Source organism: Mastigoproctus giganteus, chromosome 5 (genome assembly GCF_048544385.1).
Source record: "Mastigoproctus giganteus isolate SK-2022 chromosome 5, ASM4854438v1, whole genome shotgun sequence".
NCBI classification, from domain to species: Eukaryota; Metazoa; Arthropoda; class Arachnida; order Uropygi; family Thelyphonidae; genus Mastigoproctus; species Mastigoproctus giganteus.
In genome coordinates, this window is record NC_143579.1 from 14,446,062 (window position 1) to 14,460,601 (window position 14,540).

Genomic DNA, 14,540 nt, shown 5'->3' on the forward strand with positions numbered 1-14,540 from the left:
CGATTGTGGTGAAAATTCTTTTAATTTAGGGCACAACTACCATTAAAAATTGTTTGAATCCGAGTTTGAATCTTCTTTTATATCAGAATCTCAGAAATTGATTTTTTTTCCTCTCTTTTCTAAGGCCGAAAGCGACACTATTGTAGAGGTATGGAAGGACAATTTTCAAGATAAAACTCTACGTCCATGGCAAGATTACATGGCCCCAATTGCTAAGAAGGGATATCAAATAGTGTTTTCTGCATGTTGGTATTTAAATTATATATCGTACGGGCAAGACTGGAGGAGATATTATGAGTGCGACCCCAGAGCATTTAGTGGTAAGCCATTTAGTTTCTCGGTTTTCAATTGTAACGATTAAATACGCTCACCGGCCAAAAGATTAGAAACTTTTTGCAATTGGCGTCAGCAGATAATTAAACGTACAGTATGCAAATGTCATTTGTCACATGGCAAGATCACAAGTATCAGATGTGGTTATCGGGAAATCAGCTCAAAAGTTTTTGGAGCACAATAAATGGAAGACGATTGGGAAATGTAGCTCTAAAAGGAAGAAATGTGGCAAAAAGTGGGTATTCCAGACCGCAGGAATTTAAAGCGAATTGTGCATCAGAATTTAAGATCCAGTGTGCAACAAATGACTGAAATATTCAACTTAGGCAAAGACAAAACCAGTTCGGTTGGAAATGATTTTGTCTTTGCCTCAGTTCGGGGCGAAATTTGAAGAATCTGGGATTTGGTGGTCGTGTTATGTGTGAATATAAAAGTCACTTTTGTGTAAAGAAATCGAAAGATTCGATTAAAGTGGTTTTATCAACCAACACCAACACCAAAACTGGACTGAGGAATGGTGAGAAAAGATCATGTGGTTTGACCAGTCTTGATTTACACTTTTTGTCCCAACGGTAAGGTGAAAGTATGCAAGACATCATGAGCCGTGCAACCAGATTGTCTTGTGTCCACTGCTCGAGCGGCTAAAAGTATTATCATTATATGGAGTATCTTTTGGAATGGACTGCGTCCGCTCATATCGTTAGAAGGTGGTATCACCTCCAATGAATATCTAGTTGGTCGTATCTGACCAACTTCATACTGCAATGCCTCATTTTTAACCACAAAATCGATAGAGTCTTACACGATGACAACATAACTATCCACCGTACACAAAAGGAATCTGAATGGTTCGAGAAGCATTCTCAAGATTTCCAACATCTGTTCTGGCTGCCTGTTTCTCCATATCTGAATCCAATTGAGAATGTCTGGGATATGTTGCGAAACGCAGTTCGGATTCGCAGTTCTTTATCGACCACAATACGGCTGTGGAAAAATGTCCTGATACAGTAATGGTTAAATCTGAAGCTAGACTCCCTCAAACACCTAATAAAATCTATGCCACGACGTATACGGACTGTAATTCGAAAAAAATGTGGTCCTAGTAGATAATGAAAAAAGGTTTATAATTTTTTGGCTAGTGAGTGTAGAAAATAACGAGTGGAAAAGGCTGCTTTCTATAGAAGTTGTTGTTGTTGTTGTTTTGGTTTTTAGGAGCATTAGCAACTAAGGCCATATTGCTCCCGGAATATGCGGTGGTCATTCGCTGACCTTTCCGCATCCTCCGCATTTGGTGGTGACGGGCTCGAACCCCGGTCTAATCAAGAAGCGTGTGCTACGCACTGCTGCTCCTTCCCACCTGGCTACGGAGGCGCCTGCTTTCTATAGAAGTAACTTTCTTCCTGAATTCACAAAACTGTTTCAGAGGAAAATTGGACATGCTACAAAAAGGCATTTGTAAAGTTCATGGTCTAGGAAAGAAAGGGTAAAGGTACAGTGTTAAAATTTTCTGTACTTAGTAAATAACACTTCAAAACGTAAATCATAAAGTCTCAGGCAATTTTAATGATGTATGTCTTTTTTTTTTTTTTTTTTTATACAGGTCTTCAATTCAACAAAGTTGGGTGAATAAGGAAAGATGGACAAAATTAGTTACCATGCAGTCATCCAATATTTCGGAAAAAAGGGACTGACGCCAAAAGAAATTTATGAGGATATTGTTGCAACATTAGAGAAGGATGCCCCTTCCTATTCTATGGTTAAGAAGTGGGCAGTATAATTTAAACAAGGGAAGGAGAGCCTAGACCCTGTAGAAGACCTGCAAAGTCCATCACTCCAAAAGTTGTTGTGAAAAGGGATCGACGAGTGACAGTTCAGTACATTGCCAGCATCATGGAGACTCGTATGAATGTGTGTATACCACATATTAACAGAGGTTCTTGCTACGAAAAAAGGTGTCAGTACGATTGGTCCTAAAGTCGTTGACAGCAGATCAAAAATGCACGAGAGTTTCAAGTAAATATTTGCATCGTTTTCAAGCAGATCCAGCAAATTTCCTTGCAATGTTTGTGACCATGGATGAGAGGGGGGTCCATCACTTTCAGTCAGAGACAAAGCAGTCAGAACAGTGAAAACAGCTCTTTTCTCTTCCTTCTCCGAAGAAAGCCAAGTCCTTCTGTGAAGAAAGTGATGACATTGCTTTTTTTGGGATGTTGATGGATCATTGCTAGTGAATTACGTTCAGAAAGGGCAGACAGTCACAGGGGCATATTAAGCAGACCTTGTAAGGCCTTTGCGTGAAAACATCCAAGATAAATGCCGAGGAAAACTCAGAAAAGTAGTCTAGTTCCACCAGGACAACGTGCCTGCTGATAATTCTGGAATTTCCATGGCTGCATTGCATGAGTGTCATTGGACCATCTTGAAATCTTGGACCATCCTTCATATCCTTTAGATCTTGTTTATTGAAAAAATACCTGGCTGACAGTAGCGTTATTGCTACACTGGATGCATTCCTGAGGCCCAAGAGGAAACCTTCTTCGCAGCTGGAATCAATGCATCGAAGCATCGATGCCAAAGATATATTGACTCCATAGTGGACTATGTTGAAAAGTAACGTTACCAGACTTCTCAAATAACGTTTGAAAACACGAAGTTTCCAAACGCCGCTCGTAACATAGGGTATTTCTGTCAATTGCGTGAAGTTCTGTTTAATGCTTCTATAAAAAAAGAAAAGAAAAACTAATATACGCATTTTCAATTGTGTTTCATTTTTATAAGTCATTAAATAGGGAAACAACTTTTCTTTAAGTTAAACTATCTTATTTTGGTTTCAGGCACCGAAGAAGAAAAAGACCGCGTCATAGGAGGTGAAGTATGTATGTGGGCAGAATACGTCGATGGTACAAACCTTCTTTCCAGACTTTGGTAAGTGAGGTTTCATTTGATGCAATTTCATAAATTTTACGTGCTTTTGTTATAACGGAATAAAATCTCAAGGCAACTAAGGTGACAAAATTGTGCCTGTAAATTGCATGCATTCTGTAGCCTATTTTTTTGGAAAATACCCAAATTTTCGGGAGAAAATATCTAGCCCCTCTTTTAAGATCGGCTGACTCAGCCACTTTTGAAAAAGCCCATAAATAATCCTCTCCTCATTGACGGGATTCGAAGCTGTGCATTTCCACCAGGTGTTGGGATGAGGGTGATTATATCCACTGTGCTACAGTGGTATGCAAAACTTAAGGACCAACACTATTTTTAAAGATTACAACCACAAAATCGTTACTTAAAGTACTCTTTACTGATGAGAATAGATTCAGTCTCAGCAGCGATTCTGGACGTCATCTAATCTGGCGAGAGGTTGGCACACGGTATAACCCGGCAAACATCACTGAAAGGGATCGATATGGCTGTCGAGGTGTTATCGTCTGGGGAGGCGTTATCTTGGATGGACGTACACAACTCCAGATACTGGAAGGCAGTACTGTAACGGTGCACGCTACTGTGCTGAAGTAATCCTTCCCCATGTACGTCTTTTCCGAAGTGCCATTGGCCCCGAGTTCGTGTTAATGGATATTACCGCCACACCCCATTGCACTGCAGCTGTTGATATGCTCTTGGAAAGAGGACTTTGTTCGAATTGATTGGCCTGCCCGTTCCGACAGATCTAAATCCCATCGAACACATATGGGACGCTCTGGGGAGACGCCTAGCGGCACGTCCACACCCACCAGAAAATGTTCACCAGCTGAAGATGGCGCTGACAAAGGAATGGACGACGTTGTCGCAAGAACTTATCAACAACATTGTTCTAAGTATGGACAGGCGGTGCAAAGCCTGCATCGACATTAGGGGTGGCCATATCTCCTACTGAGGACCACCTCTTTTTGGCAATGATGCATCTGTATCATGGCAGCCAGTGCTATGTTGCCATTTTTGAATAAAATCGCTCTGTACCATTTTGTTTCCATTGTTGTGTCAGTGTTGTTTCCTTCATCATTTCTGTACCTGACGAGGTTCCTTTGGTATGCTTTTCCCATATCCAGGCCACTCCTACGAGAAGCTACAGGTGAAAACCTGATTGGTCCTCAAATTTTGCACACCAGTGTACCTGCGAGAATCCAACTTGTTGTAATTTGTAGTTTTTAATTATTGATCAGAGGGATTCTTCTATGAGTTAATTGTTGTACCAACTGTAGAATGTATTCGAAGTTTTCTCTAGAAGACCATAACAGAGCCACAGACTATTCTTAATGCTTTCAAGGAAATATATGAGGGAAGTTGTTAGGGGTTCAGTTGTCCAACTCAATGCTGAAGCCCTCTCTCATACAGCTGGCTCTAGGGAGGAAACCCACAGGCAGAATGCACTGGTTCCACAAACAGTTATATTTTTGGGTGACTAAAAGAGGGAACGTATTGCATAATAAGAATCGGTGAAATGGTTTTAACTAAAACTTAACTGACTTAACTATAACAGAAACACTTATACACCCTTTTACATTTCTGTGAAATAAATGATCAACATACACAAAATTTATTTTTCAGGCCTAGAGCATCTGCAGTAGCTGAACGTCTGTGGAGTCCTGCACATGTCAAGGATCCAAACCACGCAATATTTCGTCTGGATGAGCAGCGTTGTCGAATGCTGAGGTTAGTATTAACTTTCTGTATTTCGATGGTTTTGAAATAGAGTACATATCCCTTCGGCATCTAACCAATGATTCAACTTCAATTAAGTACAAAATATTAAATTTTTAGCCCAAAGACATGCAACTTATACTAACACTTTAATGTAAATTATTGTTGTTGTTGTTATATTCGGGTTTTAGGAGTGTCAGCGACTATGGCCATATTACTCCCTGTATATTGTCTGCAAATTGCGTGTGTTCTGTGGTCGATTTGCGTTTGCCGGACAAAAACCAGAGTTTCCGGGAGAAAAAACCATGCTACCCTCGCCTGAGACCGACTAACTCAGCCACGTTGTGAAAAAGGCTCATAAAACGGGACTCGAACTCAGGTCATGCCTGATCATGCTGTGCCCAGTACCATTGGGCACAGCATGATCAAAACGCAGTACTAGTGGAGTACACAGTATTACCACAGCACGGTGTCTTGTATTGTCATAAGGCAATGGTCACGCCACGCATTGAGTACTGCGTACAGGTCTGGAGGCCTCATTTTAGGAAGGATGTAGATTTGCTTGAGCGTGTACAGAGAAGGGCAACAAGATTGGTGAGGGGAATGATGGGATCCTCTTACCAAGAGAAGCTTAAATTCTGCAAATTGCAGTAGCTGGAGAATAGGCACCTGCGCAGTGATCTGATTGAGATGTATAAGGCCTTGAATGGGTTGAGCACGCTGAATTCTAATGGGATCCTTCCACTTGTTCAGATTACGAACCTAAGGGGCCATAAATTCAAATTAAGAAAAGACAAATGTAGAATAGATGTGCAGAAATTTGCCTTTAGCCAGCGGGTGGTTAATTGCTGGAACAAACTTCCATCTGTCGTTGTGGAAGTTGATAGGTTAAATAAATTTAAGAAGGAACTGGACAGGCATTTGGAGGGAATGGTGTGTTTTTTTATTATTTTTTTTTATTTTTTATTTTTTGGCTGATTCTGCATAAGCTTATACACTTGCTTTCTTGCGTCACATGCCACTATTACTACAAAATAATGGACAAAGTGCATGGAGCGACAACGTTCAAGAAATTTCTGAACCGATTTGAATTGAGAAACTTTGGAGCATTCACCATAGTCCTCTGGCAGTATCCACAACTTGAGTGACTCTTTAACAAATTTCGGAGTGACTTTTCTGGAAAACAAGCAAAATTGTTCAAGGATCTCTTGTCGAAATATGCATTTCTCCCTAACCGACGAGAAACATCATGGAATCGTAAAAGATATATGATGCCTTTTACCTTTCGCATCTGCCTTTCACTGTTTTGGTGTCTACAATTTTTCCATAATAAGCGGCAGTTTGAATAAAATGCTCTTATTCCTTGGTATCCATCCCAATACTTTTAACAACACAGCTCATTAAAAGGATATAAATTAATTAAACAGTCCTAAAATCTATAAATAGAAAGGTTCACTTTCTAATATAGGTTATTGGAAATAATCATTCGCGTCTCCTAAAGTTAGCCCTACTTGATATATATAAAGTACTGTAATTGACTTTGTGAAAATGATGGACTTTGAAAAAATGAGTCAGGGGTCTAAAATAAATAACTGGTACCACAAGTTTATGATGGTGAGCATTCGACCTGGGACACGAGGAGGAGGAGCGAAGCTGGTGCATGGTATTATTTTACATAGTTTTTATGTTTTTATTTTATATTGTAATATTTTACATGCTATAGTATGTGCGTCTCCCTGTTGTAATATAATTATTGTATTTACAGTCTCATCCAAACCAAATTTAGAGTAAATGTTTGGGAGGAAGGGATTGGTTACTCTGACAGGAGTAACAATATTACAAATTCTTTTTTTCGTATTTATAGATATTTAAAATTTAATCGTTTACACTTGAGGCGTTTCTGTTTCAGGAGAGGTATCCCAGCCCAGCCTGTGCTAAATGGCTTCTGTGGAGATTATGAATGGGACATGGATTAATATAGTAAGTAAATTAAATTCATGATTAATAATTATATAATAATATAATAAGGTTAATAATTATAATTAGTACCTTATTAATTGCAAACGTTTGTTGATTGTCTAATGATTTCGAGTTCAAGAATGAACTTAAGAAAATGTTTTGGAATTGAGGTGAGGCAATAAAGTTCCAGGACTGATGCTGTTGCGGTCATGTTCGATGAGTTTGAATATAAACGGAAGTAGTATGTTCCAGTTCAACCTTCCTCCAACAAATAGTGGTAAAGAAATTGTCGAGTAGGCCCAGAGATGAAGCGTTAGAGCAGCATACAGTTGACTTCAAAATCATTACCGAGGCCCAAAAAGTTTTGTTTACAGAAGTCCAGGACCAATACGCTGATCATGATTTTCAACAGACAGCGTGTGATTCACAAGGAATTTGTACCTGAATGGAAGAGAGAGTCAATGCTGTGTTCTACGTACAGGTGCTTCAAAAGTATTAAAGCGCATTTTCCGGGTGAGCTTGCAATTCTGAGAGAAGAGCAGCTGGTTCTTGTTTCACAACATTGCCACCGCCCATTGAGCACTTGAGAAGACATTTCTAAAGAAACATGGCATTGTACAGATCAACGCTACCCTCCCGATCTAGCACCAGCGGACTTCCTCCTATTTCCCAAGGTGAAAACTGTCCTCAAAGGATAGAGATTTCAAGGAAAGGTGTTAAGGATATCAAAACGTAAACGCCGAACTGAATATCATCCCTTTGGATGCCTTCGCTGACTCTTTCAGAAAATTTTAGACCAATTTAATAAATGCATTCAATTAGATGGTGACTATTTTTAATAATAATAATAATAACACCATTTTTGAGCTCCTTCACTTCGTATTCTTTTCATTGCAGCAGTCCGGGAACCTTATTGTCACACTTTGTATAATAAGCCTTTTAAATATTCATTAAGTTTTAAATTCAACTATCTATGAAGCGCTCCAAGTATGATGCTATCATCAAAAGCAAATATTTAAGGCCATAACTATCTCTGCTAAGCCGAGGTTTTGCTAATTTCAAAATAAGTTTTAATAAATTTTCTTATCTTTTCCATCTCTGAGCTTAATAATGCTCAATTCCAACCAAACAGAGCTTTCAAGAGCTTGTATTCTTTTACTAAATAAAAAATATTATGAGCTGGAAAACCACTGTTGTACGTTCCCCTGAGAAAGCTCTCCACAACTCAGCTTAACAACTAACAAACATCACTCATGGGAACATTCAAGTGAATCCAAAGAGTTTATCCAGTTCTTCCTTGAATTTATTCATACTGCCCACCTCTACAAAACCCAGATGGGCGTTTCTTGTTTATACACCACTACAACCACCAACTCAGAGGAGTTCTTGAACCATGGTCCACTCAAAGAGCGCGTGCCATTGCACTCTAGTCTGACCACTCGGTTACGTCACGCCTTTTTTTTTTGTTCCAACAATCAACCACTCTCTAACTAAAGGCAAACATCCCACATCCGAATGGTCAGGAGACATCCTATTCATAAAATGGACTCTTCCTTCAGTAAGAGCGTATGATTTAGTATCACGTGATGCTGTTACTGAAGGAACACGTGGTTAATTAGATATTATTACCTATTTTAATAAAATCTTATTACTTTTGAATATAATGAACGATATATGCATTCTCATATTTAAAGAATTGTTTTCTTTTTTTTAGATTAAAATAAGAAGATATTCATTTAAAATCTCTCTTCACCAAAGTCATCGCTGGAAATACTGTACCATTCCATGAAATCAAGAGAAGGTAGCCCACAAAGACGTCATAAATCCATTCACCTTTTCATCTCCTTATATTGTACGTTCCTTTAGATCCAGAAAATAATATAGAAGCGTACCCAGAAACCTGAAAGGGTGTGGGCCTACGAGGAATCGATTTTCTGATTTAAAATAATTAGAAATGCATTTTTGTATGTATACTGAGTGATCTTTATTAGGTATACCTCCCTTTTTGCCCTCGTGGGTAGCACAGTTGGTAGGATCGCCATCCTCTCCACACACCGGGTGAAAAAGACCTGAATTCGATTCCCGCTGGTTATCGACGGGACTTGAACTCAGGTCTCGAAAACACCACGGAGATCTCTTGAGGAATTTTTATGGGTCTTTTTCGCAACGTGGCTGAGTTAGTCTGTCTCAAGTAAGAGTAGAATGGTTTTTATGACAGAAACAGGTTTTTAGAAACATCAGCGCCTGCTGATGTTCCTAAAACCATACTTCAGCAACAAGAATAACCACCTTTTTCATCAAATTGAGGCCTTATTTGATGATATATGAATAAAGATGTACAGGGATGTTGTATGGGCAAGGTTTAAGTAACTTTGATCGTGGAATGATAGTCTGCGTCAATAGAGATATCTCAAAAATTGAATTCCCGAGGGGTTTTCATATGACTGTTTCGGGTGTATCGAAATTTCTCCAATAACTAAACAGCATCCGACTACAGGATCGACGTTAGTCATTTTAATTTATTCAAAAAGTCAACGGAAGCTGACAAGACTTGTGCAGAATAACAGAAAGGCTACTGTCAGTCAAATAAAAGTCCAGCAGAACAATGATAACCAAAGAATCATCTCGGAATGCACAATTCTTTGTACCTTTGCCTCAAGAAAACCAACGATGAACAGTTGAGGAATGGAAAAACGTTGCGTGGTCTGATGATTCCGGTTTCTGTTATTTGACGTTGATGGGAGGACCAGAATATGGCGAAATAGCATGAGTTCATGGACTCATCCTGCAGATGTACCCTCGTGGGTAGCACTATTGGTAAAAAGACCTGATTTTGAGTCCCGTCGATGACGTGAGGAATTTTTAGGCCTTTTGCTGAGTTAGTCGATCTCGGGCAGCATGATTTTTTCTCCAGCAAACAGAAAATCGACTTCACAGCACACGCAATTTACAGACAGTATACACAGAGCAATATGGCCTTAGTCGCTGGTGCTCCAAAAACCCTACTACAACAACCTGCAGATGTCAATATTGCAGGACAGTGTTTTCGTGGTGCACATTGGAACCTAGAAGCCAGCGGAGGTATATTTGCATATCACTCTTCGTGGGTGCAGTGTATTCGTATAAGAATTATTTCCTCCAATGAATAATCGCCATGCCACAAGGCCAGAATTGTCCGTAATTCAGCCTACGGCTTCCTCAGTTATCGGATCTCAATCCAATGAATACCTGTGGGAGGAGGTGGAACGCGCACTTCAGAGTAGAGATTCGCAACCATCCAATTTGCTACAACTGTGGAAAGCAATTAAGGGAACATGGAACAGCATCCTTATGCCACGCTTTCACCACTTTTCTGATTAGGTAAGCGTACCTAATAAAGTGGTCACTCAGTGTACATTAATACTCTATTTAATTATATAAAATCATAAAGAACTTTAATTTTTTTTTTAAATAAAAAAATTGGGCCTCTGATGTAATAATAATACTTCTCTGTAGTTATTTCAAAGAAATAAAATAATCTAATTAAGGAGTGAAAATTTAAGCAGAGTTACGTCTACAATAATACGGTGTTCTTACCAACAAACCGCCCCTTAAATAAGCCAAACCTCCCACTGAGATAGGGGTTAAATTAATATGTAGAATTAGCGAAACGTATGGTTAGTCTGCCATTGTATGATACCCATGTATCATAGATATCTTAATTTATTTAAACCACTCGGCTAACATGTCATGTTATGTTATTTTTACATTTCATGTCTCTAGCACTATTTTGCTCCAAGTTATTCGCATTTTCATCGTTTCTCATTTACAAAACCAGGCTATCCATTTTACAATTCATATTTTAAGAATTTAAGTCATCCTGAAAAATATGTTTTCGTTAGCCTTCACCAAATGAAAAATCTGATTAACGTTAAATGAGATTTTTCGGTGTAGCCGAGTGGTAAGGAGTAAGATTGTGAATAAATAAGTCAATTATGTTCTTTGTATTTTCTATGGCAATTTCTTATTACCTAGCGTAAAATAAAAATATTTTAAGATACTGTATGGTCTTTTCTGTGAAGGAGGGCCGGATAACTAGTCATCTTTAGTAGGGACGTATTCTATCCATAAAAATAGGAAAAAGATTCAAATGAACATATTTTTCAAAAGTCTTTATTGTCAAGATATCAAACATTAATTATAAATTACAAAACTCGGTAAAAGGGGACACATTTTTAGGTTCAAATTTATGTCATAAAGATAGGACTGTAAAAAGCCTTTAAATGGTACACAACTACACTGATGCCTAAAAGTTTAGAATCACGTTTCATTTCATTTTTTTTTTAATTTTTAAGTTTTTATTAAAATAGGACCAACTTCTTTACTAATTTTTATTCAAATATTTTTATTATGTATAGGAATCAAAAAACTGAAATAATATTTAAGAAACTTCTACATTCGAGAATATTTCTAAAATGTGAAGAAGATTCCTAAATGTAGTAGAACATTGTAGAAGATTCTAGTGTTTTGCAATGATATAAAATCAGAAGTAACAGCTGTAACTTGTAAAATCCAACATTCATTCAGAAAGAGTGGTTGGTGTAAGTTCGTGTGTTTCGTTATAAACGTGGCAATAAAAATAAGGAAGTGAGTATTGAAAAAAGAAGTGCTATTATGACTCTGTATACAGTGGCGGACAAAAAAAAAACTACATCACCTTAAAATTAAGCAACATCTGTAATAAAACGTATAAGATATTAGCATTAGTAGAGGCACATGATGCAAGAAAGCAAGCTTATACAACATCAGCCCAAAAAATAAAATAAAATAAAATAACCCTTCCCATTTCACTGATCCATTCATTCCAAATGTTTATCTAGTTCTGCCTTGAATTTATTTAAGCTACCAATTTCCACAACAACAGATGGAAGTTTGTTCCAGCAATCAACTAGTCGCTGACTAAAGGCAAACATCCGCACATCTATTCTATAGCTGTCTTTCCTCAGTTTGAATCTATACCCCCTCAGGTTTGTAATCTGAGCAAGAGGAAGATCCCATCAGCATTGAGCCTGCTCAATCCATTCAAGGCTTATACACATCAATCAGATCGCCTCGCTGGTGCCTAGTCTCCAGAAGCTGCAATTTGCAGGACTTAAGCCTTTCTTCATAACAGCACCTATTTGTTCAATTCACCAGTCTTGTTGTCCTTTTCTGTACTCGTTCTAGCAACTCTACAATCCTACCTAAAATAAGGCTTCCAGACCTGTACGCAGTACCCAATGTGTGGCCTGACCATTGCCTTATACAAGGGGATAATCACATCTTTATCCCTGCTTGCAAAATTCCTGTATATCATTGACAACACCCAATGACCTACTCTGGCAGCCTGTCTGCACTGCTCAGAAAACTTCATATCTGACTGCAAAATTACCCCCAGGTCTCTTTCATTCTCCACTACCCTGAGTGTAACACTACATGGTACATTCCTCTGGGGTTACTGCTACCCATATGCAGTTCTTTGCATTTGTCAATGTTAAACTTCAGTTGCCACTTCTCAGCCCATCTACCCAACTTTTCCAGATCGTGTTGCAGCAGCATACTGTCATTATTGTTATTAACTCTGCCAACCTTTGTATCATCTGCAAACTTTGACATTAAGATTGATATACCTTCATCAATATCATTGATAAATATACGAAACAACAATGGCCCAACACCGAATCCTGAGGGACACCACTAATGACATTAGACCATCTATTGATTACCACTCTCTGTCTTCTCCAACTTAACCATCCTTTTATTCATTGTAGCAACTTGCCCTTAATACCATACCACTCCAATCTGTAAAGCAGTCTTCCATGTGCAACAGTATCAAATGCTTTCCTGAAATCCAAGTATATGACATCAAAATTATTTTTTGCATCCTTTGCGTCCTTTCCCAACTATATAATTATCTACGACGTCTAGTTATATTTCAGAATTCATGGTTTCGTCCAAAACAACCAATTGTCCCAGGCCAAACTATGAGAACCAGCCCCAGACCGCCACGCTCCCTCCCTCATGAAATCCGTATTTTCTTCTACGCCTTAAGCTTTCTTCCAAATGATTATGAACTTGAAAGCTTTCTTTAAGCTTTCTTTCCTTCGATGGTCTTGAAGGAAACATCCGTATGCATATTCCATTATTTTATATTGTATTTATCTGCTGAAAAATATTCCCTTAGCACTGTACAGACAATAACTACTTCAAAATAATTATTACAATAAATAAAAAAACTTTCATAAAAATTTCCGGAAATTATCCTTCACTTTTTGTGAATAATAATGTTTGTCACTAGATGGCAGCACTTCCCAAAGTCTTTACAATCACTATCCGGTTACTAATCAGGTGCTTTTCACTTCAGTTTTTCCATAGACCTGATGATTGGTTTTTCTAGCAAATCAGATATTCTGCTACAAGAAACCGTCGAATAATTAGGCTGTGGTGATCTGTGATGTGGCAACAAAAGTTTTTTACTAGAATAAGAACCAAAACAAATATTCTGGCTATGTTACCCATTCATGGACTAATTCAATGGAAAAGTTCGGTGAAACACAAGTAGTTGCTCTTGACATCTCAAAGGCTTTTAATCGTGTTTGGCATAAAGGTCTTCTAAACAAGCTTCCATCTTATGGTCTGCCAGCTGTTTTTAGTAATTGGTTATCTAGTTTTCTCTCTGATCGCTCACTGAGGGTGATGGTAGATGGCTCTCTGTCTTCTAACTTCTCCACTAATGCCGGTGTCCCCCAAGGTTCAGTTCTTTCCCCCACTGTTTTCCTCTTGTATATCAATGACCTTCTTCCATTGACTGGAAATCCTATCCATAGTTTTGCCGATGATAGCACATTGCATTCCACTTTCCATTTTGAGAAACTTTGTCCTGCTCAATCAGCTTCAACTTCTCGAAAATCTGCTACGAATTCCTTAAATGCCGATTTCGAGGTAATTCTCCAGTCTGGCAAAGACAACTTAGTTGATTTCAACCCTTCTAAAACTCAGTCTTGTCTTATATCTCGCAAAAAGGATTCTTCTGCTCCTATGCTTATCTTTAGTGACACTCCGATTTCTAGGCAAAATGATATATCTCTTTTGGGGATTACCCTGACTTCTAATCTCTCTTGGCACAAGCACATTACAAATATTGCTCCCTCTGCATCTAAAAAACTTGGTTTTCTCTTTCGCTCTCGGCGTTACTTTTCTTCCAAACATCTGCTCACTCTGTATAAATCGCAAATCCGCTCTGCCATGGAATATTGTTCCCACATTTGGGGTGGTGCCCCCATAACCGCTCTCAGGTTTCTTGATTCCATTCAGAAGAGGGCAGTTAGGTTAATTAATGATTCATCTCTAACAGAGTCTCTCCACTCGCTTTCTCATAGACGCACTGTTTCTGCTGTATGCCTTTCTACAGATACTTCCATGGGCACTGTTCTTCTGAATTGGCTTCTATAATTCCCGCTCTATCTCTCTTTCAAAAGAGTCCGAACACGTGCAGCCAACAGCCAACATCCATTTACTGTCCAACTTCAAACTCACAGAACCAACTTTTCATCTTCCTCGTTTATTCATTCAACTGCCGTTTTCTGGAACAA

At 38.5% G+C, this 14,540-nt stretch overlaps 2 protein-coding genes across 2 annotated transcripts in view; one reads left to right on the forward strand and one right to left on the reverse strand.

The window, feature by feature from the left end:
• The window catches only part of LOC150085188 (beta-hexosaminidase subunit beta-like), a 40,578-nt gene extending 31,836 nt beyond the window's left edge, over positions 1-8,742 (forward strand). The window contains exons 10-14 of the mRNA XM_090373074.1: positions 125-320; positions 3,168-3,258; positions 4,879-4,983; positions 6,881-6,951; positions 8,645-8,742. Coding sequence (XP_090229200.1) covers positions 125-320; positions 3,168-3,258; positions 4,879-4,983; positions 6,881-6,947 — 459 coding nt within the window. The 3' untranslated portion in view covers positions 6,948-6,951; positions 8,645-8,742. The remainder of the gene's footprint in view (positions 1-124; positions 321-3,167; positions 3,259-4,878; positions 4,984-6,880; positions 6,952-8,644) is intronic.
• Positions 1-14,540, reverse strand: part of LOC150085185 (immunoglobulin domain-containing protein oig-4-like) — a 302,327-nt gene that overhangs the window by 272,435 nt on the left and 15,352 nt on the right. The window lies entirely within an intron of this gene.